Below are 17,788 nucleotides of genomic sequence, written 5' to 3'. Positions count from 1 at the left end.
AGAAACAATACTGATGCAATTTGTAAAATGGGAAGAAGCCTTGACTCTTTTGTCTTACCTTTTTCAGAAGCCGGGGCAAGGTCAATAAAACTTCGACATTTTTCACCTTTAAAAGAAAAGGATTATTTTAGGAGACAGAAGTTGATTGGTTTTGCTCTGCCTCCTCTCTCTGACTGGTGTTTCTGTCCTTGCTCCCACCTGACTCTCTACAGGCTCACTAGGTTGTCTCACACAAAGAGCAGACATTTTCCTGTGCCTGCATCCTGCACCAAAAATGTGGGGCTCACAAGGCTGGACTCTCCCTTAGGATTAAAGTCCCTTCATCAGGAGTATGAAATACAGTTAATGAAGAAAAAAGTTATCTCTGATGGCTGGATCCCTGTGGGGTCAGTGAGACTCTTTCCCAAGGCCAGGAATGGTGTTGCACGTCAGATGGAGAGACAGAGCGCAAAACACTGCAGAGGGGTGGTGCTGGGAGGGCACAGGCCTCTCTCACCAACGCTTCTGCTCTCCTTCTCGTGGTCAGGACAATGCCTGCGCCCCACCAGGGTGTGACCGAACCTCCATGCTCCAGGAAGCATTGCGATGGGCACAGACATCTCAACAAACAGATACAACACATGTGACTAGGACAGACTAAACCTGAAGCACAAAGCAAGCTAAGCAATTGCATAGCATCTAAAAAAAAAAATTGACAAAGCAGGCAAATGCCTTGCTGTGACCATCAGAGCCCTGTGCCACTCCCTCTGCTTTGTGGCTGCTGCATCTGTTTATCATTTTAAATTACATTTTCTCTGTTTAGGACTCCACCTCCATTTTTGCAGACGTTTTTGAGAAGCCTAGTGCTTCTGAGCAGAAAATGTATCTTAAGGGTGGATGTTTTGACCTTTCTTATTCCTTCTTCAGGCAGTCAGAGATTATAAAACAATTCCTCTGCTCTAGGTACATCCATCCACCAAGTGCATGTGTCTCCTTCAGCAGGACATGTTCCAGGGTGACCCATAGCCTGCCTGCCTCAAGGAATCAGAGCCCAGCATGCCTGCCAGAGGTAATGGAGAAGAATCCATTTTGACCTTTAAGACATTAATTGATGCAGACAGCTATAGGAGTAGGTTTTTATATTAGTTTTTCTCAATTTTAATTGCACAGTCAAAAGACCAATTTAGGAAATGTAAGCCATTAAAAAAGAATAAACAGTGAAATGCTGTAGTGATGTTGAAGTCAGTGTGTAATTTTTTCCTAGTTGTAATTAATTATATATACAAACCAATATAAAATGTTAATCTTTCTGGTGTCTTTGTTGGTGGGATTAAGATAAACATAACCATTCAAATTATAACTGTGCTGAAATAACAATCTATTATTATAATGCTGCTATTACCACTTTTTAAATTTACTTTTTGCAGTTTTAAACCTATGCTAAATATGCTTAAAAATGTTGTGTACATAGACTGTAGCCTGTTTGTGTATGAATAAGTTGCTCTAAAAGAAAAGGTCCAGTTGACATTGAAACGAACATTTAAATATCTCCGTGGCAGGGGAGAGGATTTCTACTCTGTGAATCCAGGCATGGCCAAGAGGACAGTCAAGACAAGGAAGCGACACTTGAGTTCTTATCAAAGCACCATCTCTGTTTCCAAAGAGGTAGGTAGGGCAGTCTATACCTGAGCAGAAGGAATGTCAGATGAGTTAGTTATTAAGTTTTGTGGCAGACAGACTGAAAGATAAGTGATGGATCACAGAAATCACAGCAGCCCAGAAGTGTTGTGTTGACAGAAGCCTGCAGGTCTCTTGTCCAGCCTCCTTCAGAGCAGGACTATCACTAACACCTGACCAGGTCAGGTGTGAAATTTCCCAGCCACATTTGAAATACTTCAAGGATGGTGACACCCATTATTTAGTGACTCTCCTGTCACTATTTAGTTTCTCTCCTGTTCTGGTCCCAGGGCTGCACTACCCTTCAGGAAAAGTGTTTCCTCACAGCCAACCTGAACTTCTCTAGTTGCTTTGTCATCTTTGTAGTCATCCTTCTTCTACTTTTAGGGACATGAAGAAGGCCACCTCCCTCAGTATCTTTTCACGCTTGGTGTACTTTAGGTCCCTGACCAAGAAATCCAGAGATACAGGTGGACTATGAAAAATACTGTGCTGTAAGCAGGAATCATTCTCATCCAGACTCTGAGTTTTAGGGTGTGAGGTGTGTCAGGAAAGCATTGACATAAAATCAAAGGAATATTGGGAGAGTGACCTTTAGATTCAGATGCGATGTAAGCAGGTTAATCAGGGTTTTTCATTCTAGCCATATGGATCTGTGGTTTGGGATTGTGGCTGTTCTTTTCGGATGCAGGATGTTACGTCTACCACAGTTTTATTCTAAACTGACTTCAAGCTAACTGGCTAGCACTGAATCATCTCTCACCTGAAGCTGCACTGAATCTGAAGCCCTATCACTGGAAAATTTTAACAAACACCTGACTCTAGCATGTTATCCCAAGCCAGCCAAAGAGGAATGGCATTTGCTACTACAGAAACTGCACGGGCTGTTCTGAGAGCTGGAGATACATGCTGTGTTTCAGACACATGGCAAGGTACAAAGCCTTTCTGACCTGCGTGCGTACTGCAGAGGCTGGCGGTACCATAGTGTTTGGCTGCAGGTGTCTTGTCTGCAGGACCGATGTAGAGCGTGATCACAGGCTATTTGGAAGAATGTGCATCCTCATCCTCCCTCAAATCAGCTTGCCCAGACCCCCACCTCTCCCAGGACAGCTGGACATGGCTGAGGCCTCCAGTTTAAATAATATGGACAGAAAATGCTGGAGTGTTCAGAAGTCCTTTTGGAGCTGTAGCACAGAGAAATGACTGTAGATTGGAGACAGAGAAAAGCTTGGAAGGAGGTCACTTCATTTTCAGTGGTTAATGCCTGGCCTGACTTATTGCTAAAGGTTGTGGTAGGAATTGCACAAGCAGTTCCTGATAAAGAACATTTCCCTCCATTGTTCTTGTTGCTGGAGCACTGGAAACCCCTCCTCCATTTTCAATGGTAACCACTGGTGGTATTTATAGACCACATTCGTACTTCAACATGCAGACAGGCATCGCACTGAGAACTGAAGATGTCAGCAGTGCTTTCACTGTTCCTCTTAGGATTTATTCTAAGTTATTTTTGGGTATCTTGTATAACCGATCTCTTAAGCTCTCTTAAGTTTAATTTTAGACTTGGCAGAGTTTATCCTGCTGTGCTTCCCTTTTCCAGATGCATCTTCTCCTCATAACCAGGCTCCTGGAGACTCTTTAGAGAATACAGAAAAGGCTGTTTAGACATGCAACAAGAACAGTGTCTAGGATTCATTCCCCTGATAGTCCTGCCTTCACCCTTTTGTGGCAGCGATTCTGACAGAAGAGATAGCCAAGAAGTGTGCTCTCCTGCATGTAACACGTAAGAAAGAAGAGGCATGACCTGGCTTGAATGCTTTCCACTTCCACGTGGGAGCAATGCCCGTGTACAGTGTATGTGAAGCTCTCTGGAGCTCAGCAGTGTCAGGGAGCTGCTGGAGGCTGAGGAGAGAGGGCTGACCGACCACCTAAACATCAGTAACACTTGATACTGGCTTCTTTTATGGCTTCCCAAGGGTGAGGTAGAAACATCATCTCTGCAAGCCCTTGCAAATACACTCCCTCACAACCACTGGTACTGCACGGGCTCAGTTGTGTCTCTACTGGGCTTCCCAAGAAGGGGTCATGGGTCGGGACTTCATACCAGCAACAGCCCAAAAATTGTGTGTGTTTTTCTCTAATTAATCCTAATTAATTAATATAATACTACTTATGTGCATGTTTATGTGTATTTCTAATTTGCTAGGGAGCTTCAAACCTAACCAGCCGAAAAGCGGGAGGACAGATATCAGGAAAGGCCCAAGGCCCAAGCTAGTGGCTGGGTAAGAGTCTTGCAGTCTTGGTATGGAAGATAAACTTTCAGCCCACGATAATATCTGAGGGACCATTAGTGTGATGTGCTTGTGCATCTACAGAGGGAAGGGATGTGCAGGTTTCAGTAGTGATCTGCAAACCTGCTCAGCCAGAGAGGAGGAAGAGGAGCAAGCTTGCTGTTGGGAGTGATGTTTCTGTGTGTGCTGGTAAAGGCACAGCTCTCTCTGGGTTGGCCTGTGTGGCCAGCCACACTAGTGTCATGCATGCTTGCACATGTGTGTGTGTCCATGTGCATGTGTGTGCACCTGCATCTTCAATATGCGCCTAGCCTGAACTGGGAAGGACACCAGCAGCAAACAGTCAAGGGAGGAGAGATCCCCTGGGCCTTAAAGTCTCCTGGCATCTGCTGCCTAGGAGCACACACAGCATTTGCTCAGACAGGCTCATTAAGACTTTTCCCATTTCATGGCTCTGCAGCTGTGGAAGCTCCTGCAGAAGTGCAGGTCAAATGCTTTCCAGCTCCTCAGTAGTTCCTACTGAAGAAAGCTCAGCTTTGGGCTGCTGCGTGTTCTTAGGAATCACTGTACAGGAAGATGTGGATTTTATCACTGTGTCAGTGCCAGGGACACAGAGAAAGGTGTGGCAGCATGAGATGATCTCTGTCCTGCTTCCCACCTGAAGCCCCTGCTCTTTATTCTCCTTCTGCTGCTCGCAACATGGAGGGAAGTCCTGAGCTTCCAGCTCTTTCAAGTCTGTGGCACATACTTGTCATGAAAATTGTCTCATGTCTTCAAAATCAAATCATTTCAGGAAAAAGTAGAAGGCTGTGTGAAAAGCAGGCACTGTGCTGGCAGAGCTGTGTTCTGGAGAAAGTAAATGAGCTGGTAAGAGTAGAACTTCTGTAGGGATGGGAAGGAGGCACTGCAGGACACTGCTGACAAGCAGTCGCACACGGTGGAGGGGTCACCCACATGTCCTGTCACCTCAGATAGGTAGACCAGTCCCCCAGACACCTCGCCTTCCCCATGGAGGTAGTGAGGCTGCTCTGTTACCTTATCCACTGAAGAGTCCTACTTCAGTGTCACACATACTTTGGACAGCTGGGACTCTGTGCTGGAAGCAAATGCTTGTTCCTCCTACCTTCCTCAGACAGAGTTCAGAGACATCTGTACCTCCCTAGCCTGAACAATAATTTGAAAGGAAAAGCTAAGGAAGTGGCTTTTCCAAATCCCTCAAATTTGGTCCTTTCGGAGAATGAAGACAAACAGGTTCCATAGACCATCAGGTCTGCTCGGTATACTGGGCTACTTTCCCTGTTACGGGCTGCACTCCTTGTCGTGGGCACAGTGCAGTTGCATTGTGACAGATCTGCTCAGCTGCAGTCCCAAAGTGGATGCAGGCTGCCATTCCGCTGTGGGTCTATGGACAACTCTAGGGAGCAATTAGGGAACTCTATAAGGCAGCTGGAGAGGCAGGACTAGGTGCATATAGTTTGGGTCTAAACTATAGTGCACAGATGTACTTCCAAGCTCACTGTACGCACTGGAGTCACTCTGACTGTAAGCCTTTGTGAGACCCGTGTGTATTCTACCGTTTCTTCCACCAGTTGTCTAAAATGTATGGTTTGTGTGCGCCTGTCTTCAGGACCCCACACTGTGCAACAGTGATTGGATTTTTCCAGAGTCTACCTCAGTAAACTGGTGGTTTAGACTGGAAATTGGGAAGAGGGCAGAAAACACTCCAAAAAGAGCATAGGCTTTAAGATAGTATTCTAAGTTTATAACGCGGCTGTTGCAATAGCAAGGATCAGAAGTTGATGTCCTGGATTGTACTTACTGGTCCTACACTCCCAAGTTCTTTCCTTTCTGAGCCAGTGATAGATGCCTCATTAACAACCAGGGCAGCAGAATAAAAACAACTCTAAAAAATCCTAGTTTGTATGTCTCCCAACTACACGGTTTCAAAATATTCTAGTTAAATAATGTGACTTAAAAGAAATCTGGTGATTTCTGAACGATCTCTGTTATAACTCTGCTTTTCATCTCAAAGAAAAGAAAAAGCTGTCTGTATTCACTTACTCTGCATAAAATTTTACGAGTTCAAAAGTACAGTTCTGATGGAAATTTAAATGATTACATTTCATTTAAACAGCATTCCCTTTTAGTAACACTGGCTCCCAGCCTACGAAAGACAAGGTCCCCTTTTTTCCCAATAGGCCTTAACAAATCTTTATCTCTCCAATTATATCTGGAGTCATGTGATTCTGATGAGATCCCACATCATCTACTGAGAGTAAAATCATTGTATTTGTCTAAAAAAAGACATAACCCTCAAGGGATCCCAGCCTAGACGAGGCTGAGGACTCCAACACAACTTCAGTGAAATAAAGTACTACATTAGGGAAAATACAGGTTAATGAGCTCACTCAAGCTGCGTTGTATCAGGTTAATTAGTGAGTGAAATATTCCACTTTTGATTAAGCAGATCTCAGACAGAGTATTTAATTGATTTCTTTCTAATGAAAAATTGAGTATTAATCTGCAAAATCAACATTTTTCAGTTGACCACATTGATTTTGCTGGAGCGATATTTTCTTCTGGAAAGTAAACAAGTTCGTCCAGAATTGCACTAAATATGTCTTGAACTATGAAAACAATTGCTGTCTTTCACTCTAACAGCTGTCATTCATAGCTGCTGCCCATCAACATTTCTCTTACTTCCAAATAACATGAGAATTTGTTTGATTTCTCAGCCTTTTTCCCTTTTGGGGTTGCTTTTAGATTGGAATGCTATACTACAGGTTTTTTTCAGCAAATTCAAACTCTTAAAACTTTCTACCTCTTAAAGTGGAAAAACTTTAAGCTTTACACTTTTTAATTTCAGGCATGCATTTTGCCTCAATTCACTTATTCACAAAGAAATGGTAATAATTTTATCAGAGAGGTATCATCCACGCTGTGGAGTTTCCCCTTCAGTTCCTTGGAGCAGTAGATAGCTGTGCAGTGGGCAGAGGGTGCGGGCAGAGCAGGGAGTGCCCAGAGTGTTCGTGCTAACTGGGATTATATGCCATGGCAACTGCATTTTCTGTGCTGAAACTCTTCCTGATGTGAAAAATCTTGCACAGTATCTGAAAGCAAACATCTCCACAGGCTGCTCTCAAATCACATCTAATTGAAACACATCCAAGTCACAAGACTCATCTGATTATCTTAGTAAGGCCTGAAAGATGTGTGCACACATTTATCATTTGGAGAGCTAGAAAATAGTTCAGCTTTCTAAATGATTGGGAGAATCAAGGAAACAATGGTGCTGAGAGAGTCCTTCAATGATTCTGATGTCAAATTAGACCTGACTTTATAATTTGGAAAACATTAAATCAGACAAAGAGTTCTGAGTTGCTTTAAGCATTTTGAACCGTGGAACAGGAAGAGGAAGGTTTTTACCTGCTCATCCCACAGGTGCCCATCTGTCACACTGTGCTTACTCTGTGTGGGTGTAATTATACCAAAATAAGGTAGTTATCAGCAGTCCAGTATCTGTGGGACTATAAATTCTCCCCAGAAATCTGTGAAAGGCTAGAAATGATGCTCTTCGCAGAAGATGTAGCTGAAATCTATCATTGTACAAGTATGACATACCTTCTGCAGTCTTCTGTGTGACTGCATTAGCAGTTCCATTCAGACTGGTGATTAACAAAGATCAAAAGAGTAAGTAACCAATCATATCCCACTCCTTCCAATTATTAGCTGTGGATCAATACGGATTCTCTTTTATCCATGCCAGTGTTTCTCTCCAGATAATGCCCAACCAGAGTATTTGTACTGGATTGGTGCCCTAGCTCCAGAGATACATGAGCAGGGCAGGCAGATATGAAAGTCACTGACAGCAAAGAAGAAAACTTCTTTTCACTGATGCGATTACTCCAGAAAATCAAAACTTCTAAAGTTGATGCGTGCCAAAATGGAGAGAAAGACAGATTTGGGACAGAGCATTACTCTGGTGGCCTGGCACATCCCTGTGAACGTGAGTCCTGAGGTTGCAGCTTGAAACACATGCAAGTGACTGTAGGTAAGGGACACAGGGATTACTGGAGGGGAGGGGACCTTGAATGTCAGAGCCTGTACTACATCAACCTGTATTCCTTCTTCACTGTTAACACAGTGACACTGTAACAATATTTTTTCCCTCATTTGTGTGTCTATCTGCTCTCCGTTCCTCAGCTGTTGCAATTTAGGCTGCCTGTTTCAAAGTGAACTCCAGAAACTTCTCCTAATCCAACGACACTCAGTTGCTTTTTGGGTTGAAGCATCCTGGTTTTCCAGGCAGGCAAACCCGACTTCAGGTATGGGAACTGAGATAACTTTAACCTTTCAGCCACAGACTTTTAAAGGAAGTACACTGCACTACACTGCAAATGAATGACCACGTTTTGAAATCAAGTGAAAAAAAGTTGTGCTTGTATTTCCTCTTGTGAACCGTATTTCCAAGCTTGTACCTAATAACTTTGCAAGAAATTCTCATTTAGTGGATTTTTTTCTGACCAGGTGATGCTCAGTGAAGTCCGGCTGAATGACAGTATGATGCTTTTTTCGGTCTTTCCAAACCTAGTGGGTCTAGATGTGGTGGAATGGCTCTGCTTCTTAAATCAGTTTCCCACACTGTAAGCATGGTTTGCATCCTTGCCCCCCACCCCCCCCACCCCCAATGCAGCTAAATGCAAGCTAGAACACTTTAAAGTGAATTTTGCTTGCCTGTGACTATTCTGCAAGCTATGTCATTCCATAGTAATAACATCTGCTTCTTATTATTTACTGTTTTACTGTTTTCTGTAGTCATTTGTAAGCTGGATCAGGAAAGATTTATATTACCATTTTGTTTACCAACAAGAATACTGAAAAGCATTACGCCACTTTATGATTAACAGAGGGTGCTGCTAGAAGCAGCCCTATTCCCTGGTAAGTCCCCATTTTGAGATCTGTTAGTAAGCCATGTCTGTTAATTCCATACAAGGAAAGTTTTAAAATCAGCATTGATCCTGGTATAATTCAAAAACCACGGGATACGATGATGATTGATATCCCATCCTGTATTTGTTTCTGTAGCCATGAATGTATCTGTTCATATTTTGCACTGACACTGGAGTAAGCATCTCCATTCTCTTTGAGATATGGGACCTATGTGTTAGTCTTCCAGCACTCTGAAGTTTATTCTGTTTATGAGAAAATACCAGAACCCCTCAGATGCTTCCTTTAAAGCTACTGGGTTAAATGGTTGAGGACAGACACATCCAAAGAGAAAGAAACACAATTTTTGCTCATGAGGTAGAAACATATCAAATAAGAAAGAAGTAGTTCATTGCCTAGTCCCTTCCTTTACTCTTATGCGTCTCAGCCTGCAGGGATTTATATCCACATTTTATGTATGATAGATGTTCATATAGCTAGTCTGTCTAGCAAGATCAGGAAGACCTAAAGTCCAAAATTCCCAGTGCACTGCAGACACAAAATATCCCCAACATCCTATAAAAAACCGAATGTCTATAATAAAACAATCACCACCACAAAACCCACAGCTATCATGTACCACAAAAAGAAAGTAAAAGTGAACGTGAGGAACATGAACAGATCTGAAGACTCTTATCATATAGCTTAAATTCCTATGGCCAGGCCTATCTTATCCTGAGAGCAAAAAAACAGGGATTTGTTAGAAGTTCACAAGTGCTTTTCTGAAATGGACCTTCCCCATGTTGTAAAGGAAGGCAAAAATTTGTTACTATCCCTGTTATCTAGCCTGAGGGAGATTTCCCTTCTGATCCCAAATTAGATCATCAGTTTAATGTTCAGTGCATGAGCAGACATACCAATTAGATACTGAGAAGCTGTAATAATGTCAACGGCAGCAAAGCAACCTCCTCACACACTGTCTCCACCTGTAGCCAATTTCTGATGCTTTAGAGAAGGCATAAAACCCTCCAGAGAACATGGTAAGCACCAAGTCAGCAACTGTTTTTTTCTTGGCTCCTACTGGTGACCCACTGCAGCCCTGAAGCATGGATGTCATGTAATAGAATATAGACATGGTGTCAGCAAGGCAGTGAAACCAAGATGAATCCTTTCAGACCTCGTTTAAGATACCAACAAATCAGCTATGCAGGACTCACTCCAAGCTTCCTCGTGCCAGAAACATTCCTTTTCCCTGGTCCAGTTCTTTCTGTGACTTCAAGGAGTATCCATTTCAGCCCATGGGTTTCCTTTGTTCACACTGCCCTCTGTGGAGGTGAAGTCCAGAGACACCCTCTCTAGGAACCCCTTCTTGGATTTTCGCTTTTTTTCTCAATGACAAGTTACTTAAGTCCTATTGTTTTCTTGATATTTATACATATATATATATATATATACGGATAAGGTACCATCACATCCCCTCTAGATCTTCATTTTTATACTAAATGTTATACTAAAGAGGACCAGTTATTCTTTTCTTTTTCTTTTCTTTTCTTTTCTTTTCTTTTCTTTTCTTTTCTTTTCTTTTCTTTTCTTTTCTTTTCTTTTCTTTTCTTTTCTTTTCTTTTCTTTTCTTTTCTTTTCTTTTCTTTTCTTTTCTTTTCTTTTCTTTTCTCTTCTCTTCTCTTCTCTTCTCTTCTCTTCTCTTCTCTTCTCTTCTCTTTTTTCTCTTCTTTTCTCTTCTTTTCTCTTCTTTTCTCTTCTTTTCTTTTCTCTTCTTTTCTCTTCTTTTCTCCTTTTCTTTTCTTTTCTCCTCTTCTTTTCTCTTCTTTTCTCTTCTTTTCTCTTTTCTCTTTTCTTTTCTTTTCTCTTTTCTTTTCTTTTCTTGAAGGAGATTCTCTTTTCCTTAGCTACTTAGAAATCCCACTCTGCATCTGTTTCACCTCCCCCTTTTTCTTACCGTAACTATACACGATGGCATTAGTGAAATGCACCGGTGTTATCTGAACCTTGCGCAGTGGTGCTAATTTTTCCCTAGAATAACACCTTTCTTTTATATCACAGCACTTTGCAGCTCAGTCACCCCACAGACAAATACCAGCCCACAACTTGTTTCGTATCTTTTGCCTGCAATTGCTAACTACCTGTATCCTCATAGAATTTTATGCCTCAGTGTTTTGTGCTTTAAAGCTGCTTTTTTTTTGATTTTTAGTACTATTCTTGCAACTCTATCAGACCAGCTCACATATTTACTTATGCAGAAAAATCTCTCCTCTGTAATGCCAGTATTCCCAGACTTTGTGTCTCAGCATATGTAAGGAGTTCATTTAAAGTAGGATTATTCTCTTCAAATTAAGACTTCTGTGTTAGAAATGGCAACTTTTTATATGGATTCCTTTTTGGCCAATGAGGAAAAAATATAATCCCAGGGCTCAGTTCATCCCATATGAGTAGGAATTTAATCTTCCCAGGAAATACGCACTGACTGTAACAATGACGTCAATCAGTTTAGGCACAGACATTTACATTTGCTAATGTCCACAGGTTTGCTATAGGATTCATCTTGCCTTTGTTTTTGTTGTGGTTTTTTTTACAGATTAGGTGACATGAATTGTATCCCTAATTTTTTTTTCCTAGTTTGCTAATCTCAGCAATAACAGAATCAGTCGTAAACCCAAATTTGAGGATAACTAGAAATAGCTGATCTCCATTATAATAATTTCCCTATTTATATTACTTGCCACAGCCTTTTTGTGACTGTTCTGTCAGTTTACAATCTCTCTATTTATCCCCATTAGAATAAATAAAGTAAAATCTGCACTACAGGTTCAGGCAAAATATCTACATACTTCACTATCTTTGTATTGTCATCCCATGACAGATATTTAGGGGAGAACAAAAGGGTGGGTATAGGGTGATTTTGCCCATGTGCTCCCCTTGTGATATCAGTACTGCATCAGTAGTTCAAGGACTTCCCTGTCAGAGGTTGCTCACAAATCATAATGTTAGTAACACAAATGGCTATTTCTTCCCTGCATCCATGCAATCCCAGTTTTGGCCTTCACAGCATTCCCTGGCAGGGAGCTCTGTAGGAAGGAGTATTTCTTTTTGTCTGCTATGCCTTATTGTTCTTAGCTTGCAGAAGCAGTCAACGCTATTTCTTGTCTGAGCTCTGCCATTCCCAGTTGATCCCCACCAATATCATAGCTCTCTGTACATTGTGCCTTCCTTCCAGTCTGAAGAGGCTCAGACTATTTAGCGTTCCCTGGTGTGGAAGCATGCCTACATCTATCACCATGTTGTTACCATTCTCTCCTCTCTGTAGTTCTTCTGTAAAGAATTTTCAGTGGGACATTCCATCAAATGCTTTTTTTGTAAATCCATAGAGACTGGGCCTAATGCATTACTCTTCCCTAAGAAATTATTCATATTGTTAAAAGATTCACCTTTAATAAAACCCTGCCTTTGATAAAACCCATTTGTTGCTGTGAGCACTTTCCCTGAAAACTGTCCTAAGGTTGCTGGGTCAAGTGGCCTGTATACATTTTTTTCCCAGTCTTTGAATACAGCAATGTGCAGATTCTTGCTACTAACCCTGCATTTTCATGTGCCCATTATTTCAACATCCTCAGACGGAGATTATCCAGGCCCCCTGGGTTCAGTTTCTCCATCACTGGAAATTTTATCTTTAATATAGAGCTCTACCTCCTCAGTTCCTTTTACCAGTCTTCCCTTCCTAAACAATTTATAACTACCAATTTTTACATTCCAGTCATGCGAATAAACCCACCAGGTTTCAGTCATGCCAATTATATTGTATTTCTCATAATCCAGCAAGAATTTTCAATTCCTCTTGCTTTTAATTATACAGTAATAAGGTGCTTTTCCCCGGTCCCCCTCTCTGGACAGCCGCCTATGGTGAATCACATATGCTTATTACCACACGGTGGTGGGGGAGAAGGGTGATGCAGTACCGCTCTGGATAAGTGAAAGTGTATGGCAAGTTCTTGTCTTTATATTATTTATTTATTTCTGCAGGGTATACCTCTCTCATTCTCTGGGCCCTTCACAAATGTGCATTTGATGTCCATATTTACAGCCCATTTGGATGCATCCTTATATATCACGCAAGTTCCTCTCTACCATTTCCTCTTTACCATTTAGAGTGCTAAGGAATATGTGGTACAGAGCATGCAAAGAGCTACAGACCCCCTGCCCTTAAAATATCATTCCAAGAATAGAACTACACATAGCCATTCCTGATCTACCTGACTTCTATGGAGTGTGGTGAGCAACATGAAAATGCTCATTTATTTAATGGGACAGTACTCTTATAAGGCATCAAGGCAGCTGCTTTTCCCTCTGAATGTGGATGTTATTACTGAGATTGCCTGTTCATTAGCAACTAAAACAAGCTCTGAGTTTGTGGATTTTTCTTCTATTAAAATCAAAGCAAACACACTATGGAGCAAAACTAACTCATTATTGCTTCCCAGCTCTCAAACTCCTCTTACCTGTTAGGATAAGGTATGCCACCTTACCTACTTCATGTGTTAATTTTTTCATGACGTGTATGTTCTTGAGTCATGGAATCTACTGGTTAGTTTATTACTGCTGCTATTAATACATCACTTGCCTGTTATCTTGAGGTGTCCTGTACTGACACAAGGACAGACCTAGACTGCAAGTGTGACATCAGATATGCACTTGAAGTCATACTCAAAAAGAAATTAAATGATAGAGAGCTTGGCTCTGAGACACCTGGCCATGTCCAAGGAATTTGTGGCTTGGGATGAGGCACCAAGTGCCCTGTGCAGCATGTGAGTGCAGAACAGGATGCGTGACCAGCAATATCTGCAGAGCTCACAGGGTATGCTTTAGCTTCATCCCCTTCCAGAGATCAGGTGCATTGCTCAATTTACAGATGGTACCTCCACCTGTGTGGAATCCAAAGCATCAAATCCACTTTGAAAAGGAGAGCCTTCATTCTCTTTTTGGTAGATGGGGAATCAGCATATTTTTGAGTCAGAAATTGTGCTAAATAATTACAGGACACACCCACCAATGTAATATATATGCTCCTGTCCTTCTATTCCCAGAGGGGATTCACAATTATATTTCTCAGGTGCTAAATGCTTTTTGGATTCTTTAGCCATCCTAGGTATGCTGGATAAAAATAAACTCTGGAGTCACAAATTATTTCAGAAATAATCGCAGCATTCAATCTCTGTTAGAGATGTCAGTGAAAACTAGAAATCTGCAACAAGATGAAGGCCCACTTTGCTAGTCCCTGCACAGAGTGGATAGCATGCTTTTTGCACCTCAACCTCTGGAATCAAAATAGACATTTCAGATAAACAATGGGAGGAGGAGAACAGTAAAATTTTTTTGATTGCAGCCTAAATGTCATTTTAAGATATGACTGAGTCCCAGCCCTTCCAGCCAACTGGAAGCCCTGCAATCCTGTCCTTTGCAGTATCAACCTTCTGGGAACTGGTCCTATTGTGTCTGCACTACAATATCTGGGGTGTTGCAGCTGCACCAATGCAGACAGCAGAAAGTTTTGACAGTACTGTGATTGTAGGGACAGACCTGGTGGCTAGATTAAGAATGTGGAAAGTTAGGGGTCTCTGGAGAGTTTTGACAGCATCACAACCACAGAGAGTGTTACTGGCACTCATGTGTTCCTGGTGGGATTCATGTTACTTAACTTTAGACATGGGCAGCAAGGCTTCAGGGATAGGACAGGAGCTGTAGGAATGGTGCTGACCATAGGCTGTGGCCATATGTTCTGCTGACAGAGGTGTGAGGCTGTGGAAATGGCTACTGAAAGGACTTTGCCTGGAGTAATGCGGTTGCAGTCATTTTCAGTATGCTATTGGTAAAGCTTTAAGAAAGATGCTGTTGAAAGTATGAAGTGCACTCAAGTCAGGGATTCTGACTAATTTAATACACTACTATCTGTGTGGTTAGCAGTATTTTCTGGATGTTCTCCTGACATCCTAGGATGTGTATTAACAACATGGTGCCATAATGACTTGTGATACCTACAGGGCTGTGGTCAGTAAGCATGCTGTGGACGGTGTGATGAGCCTATGAGATGGGTTACTCACAGATATATCGAGCATTGGGGGTGTATGTATAAGCATGATCACAGTGCTGTTGGATTGGGCCTCACTGCCCTGGAGCTCAGATAATGATCACCAGTCAGGCTGCAAAAGGCCATGACAACGTAATGACAGTCTGGTATTCTGAATGAAGAACTTTCATGGTTATTTCATGTTGACATTCTTAGGGACAGATTTAGACCTGTGTCCGTTACATTGTTCCTGTCCTTACCAGAAAAAAACCTATGGTAAATCCTGAACTAGGCAGCTGTCTGTCTAAGCCAATATATCCCTGCACCTGGCTGAGTTCTTTCCAAAGGTTGGTCCTTCCTGGTCTGCTAACTGAAGAGTACTTTTCACCAAGTTACTGTTTCAAGTAAGATGAAACACACGTGTGGCTGCTGTGGTGGTGTGGGAGGGAGAAACAACCCGTTCTCTCCTGCTTTCACCATAACTTTCTAAAGCTGGCTTCCAGCTATCTCCTGAAATCACCCACGACAGCACAGCTTTGTTTACCCAGTACAGAATAGATCACTGTATTTCTCTTCTCCCACAGATAATTCAGTTTTCTGAGTGGGCTGGAGTCATGCAGTTACAACTTATCTCACACATAAATCTTGGCTTGGAAACCTTTCAATGTCTGCCAGAAATTCGGTCATGTTTGATTGTCCTAATTCCAGCTAAGATGCTCAAAAAGTTGGAGAGTCTTGCTGAGAGTTGCCCAGTGAAGTTGCTGTGGCCTAAGTTTATTTCCAAATCAGTAAGACAAATAATCTTTTCTTTTGATATTTTTTCAAACATCAAGAAGGTTACTTTGGTGCCCTCGTTTCAGCATGGAGCTATTTATTTATTGACAGTCCCAAGGTTGGAGTTAATGAACTTTCCTTTTCATACATCAAATTGAGTTTTAATGACCAACTAATTCTTGAAGCACCTTCCTCAAAAATTCCAGTGAGTATACACAGCACCTTGGGATGAAATGGACTGTGAGCTGCTCCCCAGGTTTGCCCAACTTGATAGTACATCCTTACAGAGTAGTTTTACCAGGGTCTAATAAACTTTCCATTATTGAGGAACTTGTGTCCTCAAAGACACAACATGTAGGATGAATAACTGTTCCTCGCTCCCAACAGTGCTGAAGGACCAACTCCCCGGTCTACTCCTTGGGCAATGGCAGGATAGAACAGAAACAGCTCAGCAAAGAGGGACCAGTATCCATGAGCCATCATCATCTCATACTGTGTCACATTTGTAAACTTTATTTTCTAGTCACATAATCTAGAAAAAAGCTCTCTCAAAAGCAGAGCTTGGATGTTAGCTCTACCAGACAGCTCTGGGAGTAGGGACTGTCAGTTTGCATCTGTTGAGACTTAAATCAGTCCCATGGCTGCTACCTTCCATCCACCCTCCGGTGTTTTATTTCTTGGTAAGTGCCAGGGTACAGCAAAGGAAACGAAGGCACTGATAAGCTGGAGGGATGTCTTCTTGAGTGGTTCTCAGCCAGTAAACAGCTGAGCAGGGAACAGAAATGAGCTTTCTTGTGCCCAGTTGTGCCCTTTAACTGCGATTTCTCTACTCCAATAAACATACAGCCCAGCCACCAGGAAGGGTTTGTGGGTGGTCATTTACCTAAGGGATACCAGAAAAGAGGCACTCTAGGCTACAGCATAATAAAAACTGTGACCTTTGTGCTTTCCCTGTCATTCAGACTACTGTCTTAGGGGATATTTCAGGAGCAATTACAATTAGATGTCAGAACCTCCTTAACAACTACCAGCCGCTGTCTTTTGTGCGCTCCATGGAGCAGCTCCCAGAAGGGAGGCACTGACCAGTCTCTGGCTGCAGTGCCCAGGAGGGTAGGACATACTGCTTCTCAGAGCTTCAGCTGGCTTTAGAGCACAGACCCTGCATCAGCCAGCAGGTAAACAAGCAAATCCTTGCCCTCACTGGAAACAGGTTGCTTTTCAACAAAAGAACTGTTAAAATCCTGCCTCTCTCTGCAGGGCGAATCTGCTTTAAGATACAGCACAGAACAGCTTGCCTGTGTGTTTATCACACCGAGCCAAACACAAAGCAACACAAGCTGGAAGGAAGTTGTTTTATACTTACCAGCAGCATTGATATTTTCCTCACAGGAGTACCAGATCCCAGTGTGGAAATACCTGAAAAGGAAGCGGTCATCTCCTGTCTCCCAGCTGTAATGAACCACATTCTGGTTTGTCTCATTTGCAGTCTCATTCCCACTGTAGTTGAGGCAGTTTGTCTTCTTCTCTTTCCCACAGCTCGGCTTGGGAACCCTCTGTGTGCCCTCACACCAGTGGGTCGTGATAAAAGCTGTTGTAGAGAAGAGGAGAGCCATCAGATTCAGACTCACTGCTAGCAGGGCTCTGCATCTTCGATTTGTCTTCATGGTAAATCCGCCCTCCCTCCCCCTCCTGCTGAGAGAAGAAGTCAAAGGGGTTTGTTTTATTGGGGGGGGGGGGGAGGGGGGGGGGAGCGTTCAAAGCCTCTCACGATTCAGAATCCAGTTGTCCAGGCATCAAAACTCTCAGCTTCTTCCAATCTGTTGTTGTAGCAGTGAAGGAAACGCTGCACCCAGACTCCCATTCTTCTCTTCACTTGAAATCCTGCCTTTGTATGTTAAAGGAGCAGCTGCAGGCGCGGGAGTGCGGCCGTCCTCTCGGAGTTGGTGTGCTTCAGTGCGCTGGCAGGATCAGAGAGGGTCTGCCTCACAAACAGCACCAAGAGCAAGTGAACATCTGCTCGGGTACCACACATGATCCCAAGGGGCTCCGCAGCCTCCTCCGCTGGGAG

General features: G+C 42.6%; 1 protein-coding gene across 2 annotated transcripts in view; it reads right to left on the bottom strand.

The window, feature by feature from the left end:
* GSG1L (GSG1 like) overlaps positions 1-17,470 on the bottom strand; it is a 59,163-nt gene extending 41,693 nt beyond the window's left edge. For both annotated transcript variants that reach the window (XM_027796393.2, XM_027796394.2), the window contains exons 1-2: positions 17,084-17,470; positions 59-106 (exon numbers count right to left, since the gene is read on the bottom strand). In XM_027796393.2, the coding sequence (XP_027652194.1) occupies positions 59-106; positions 17,084-17,384 (349 nt within the window). In that variant the 5' untranslated portion in view covers positions 17,385-17,470. The remainder of the gene's footprint in view (positions 1-58; positions 107-17,083) is intronic.
* Between the last annotated feature and the right edge of the window lie 318 nt (positions 17,471-17,788).

Source organism: Falco peregrinus, chromosome 5 (assembly GCF_023634155.1).
Source record: "Falco peregrinus isolate bFalPer1 chromosome 5, bFalPer1.pri, whole genome shotgun sequence".
In the NCBI taxonomy this organism is placed as follows: Eukaryota; Metazoa; Chordata; class Aves; order Falconiformes; family Falconidae; genus Falco; species Falco peregrinus.
The sequence above is the reverse complement of the archived record's forward strand: the minus strand, read 5'-3'. Positions and strand labels throughout refer to the sequence as shown.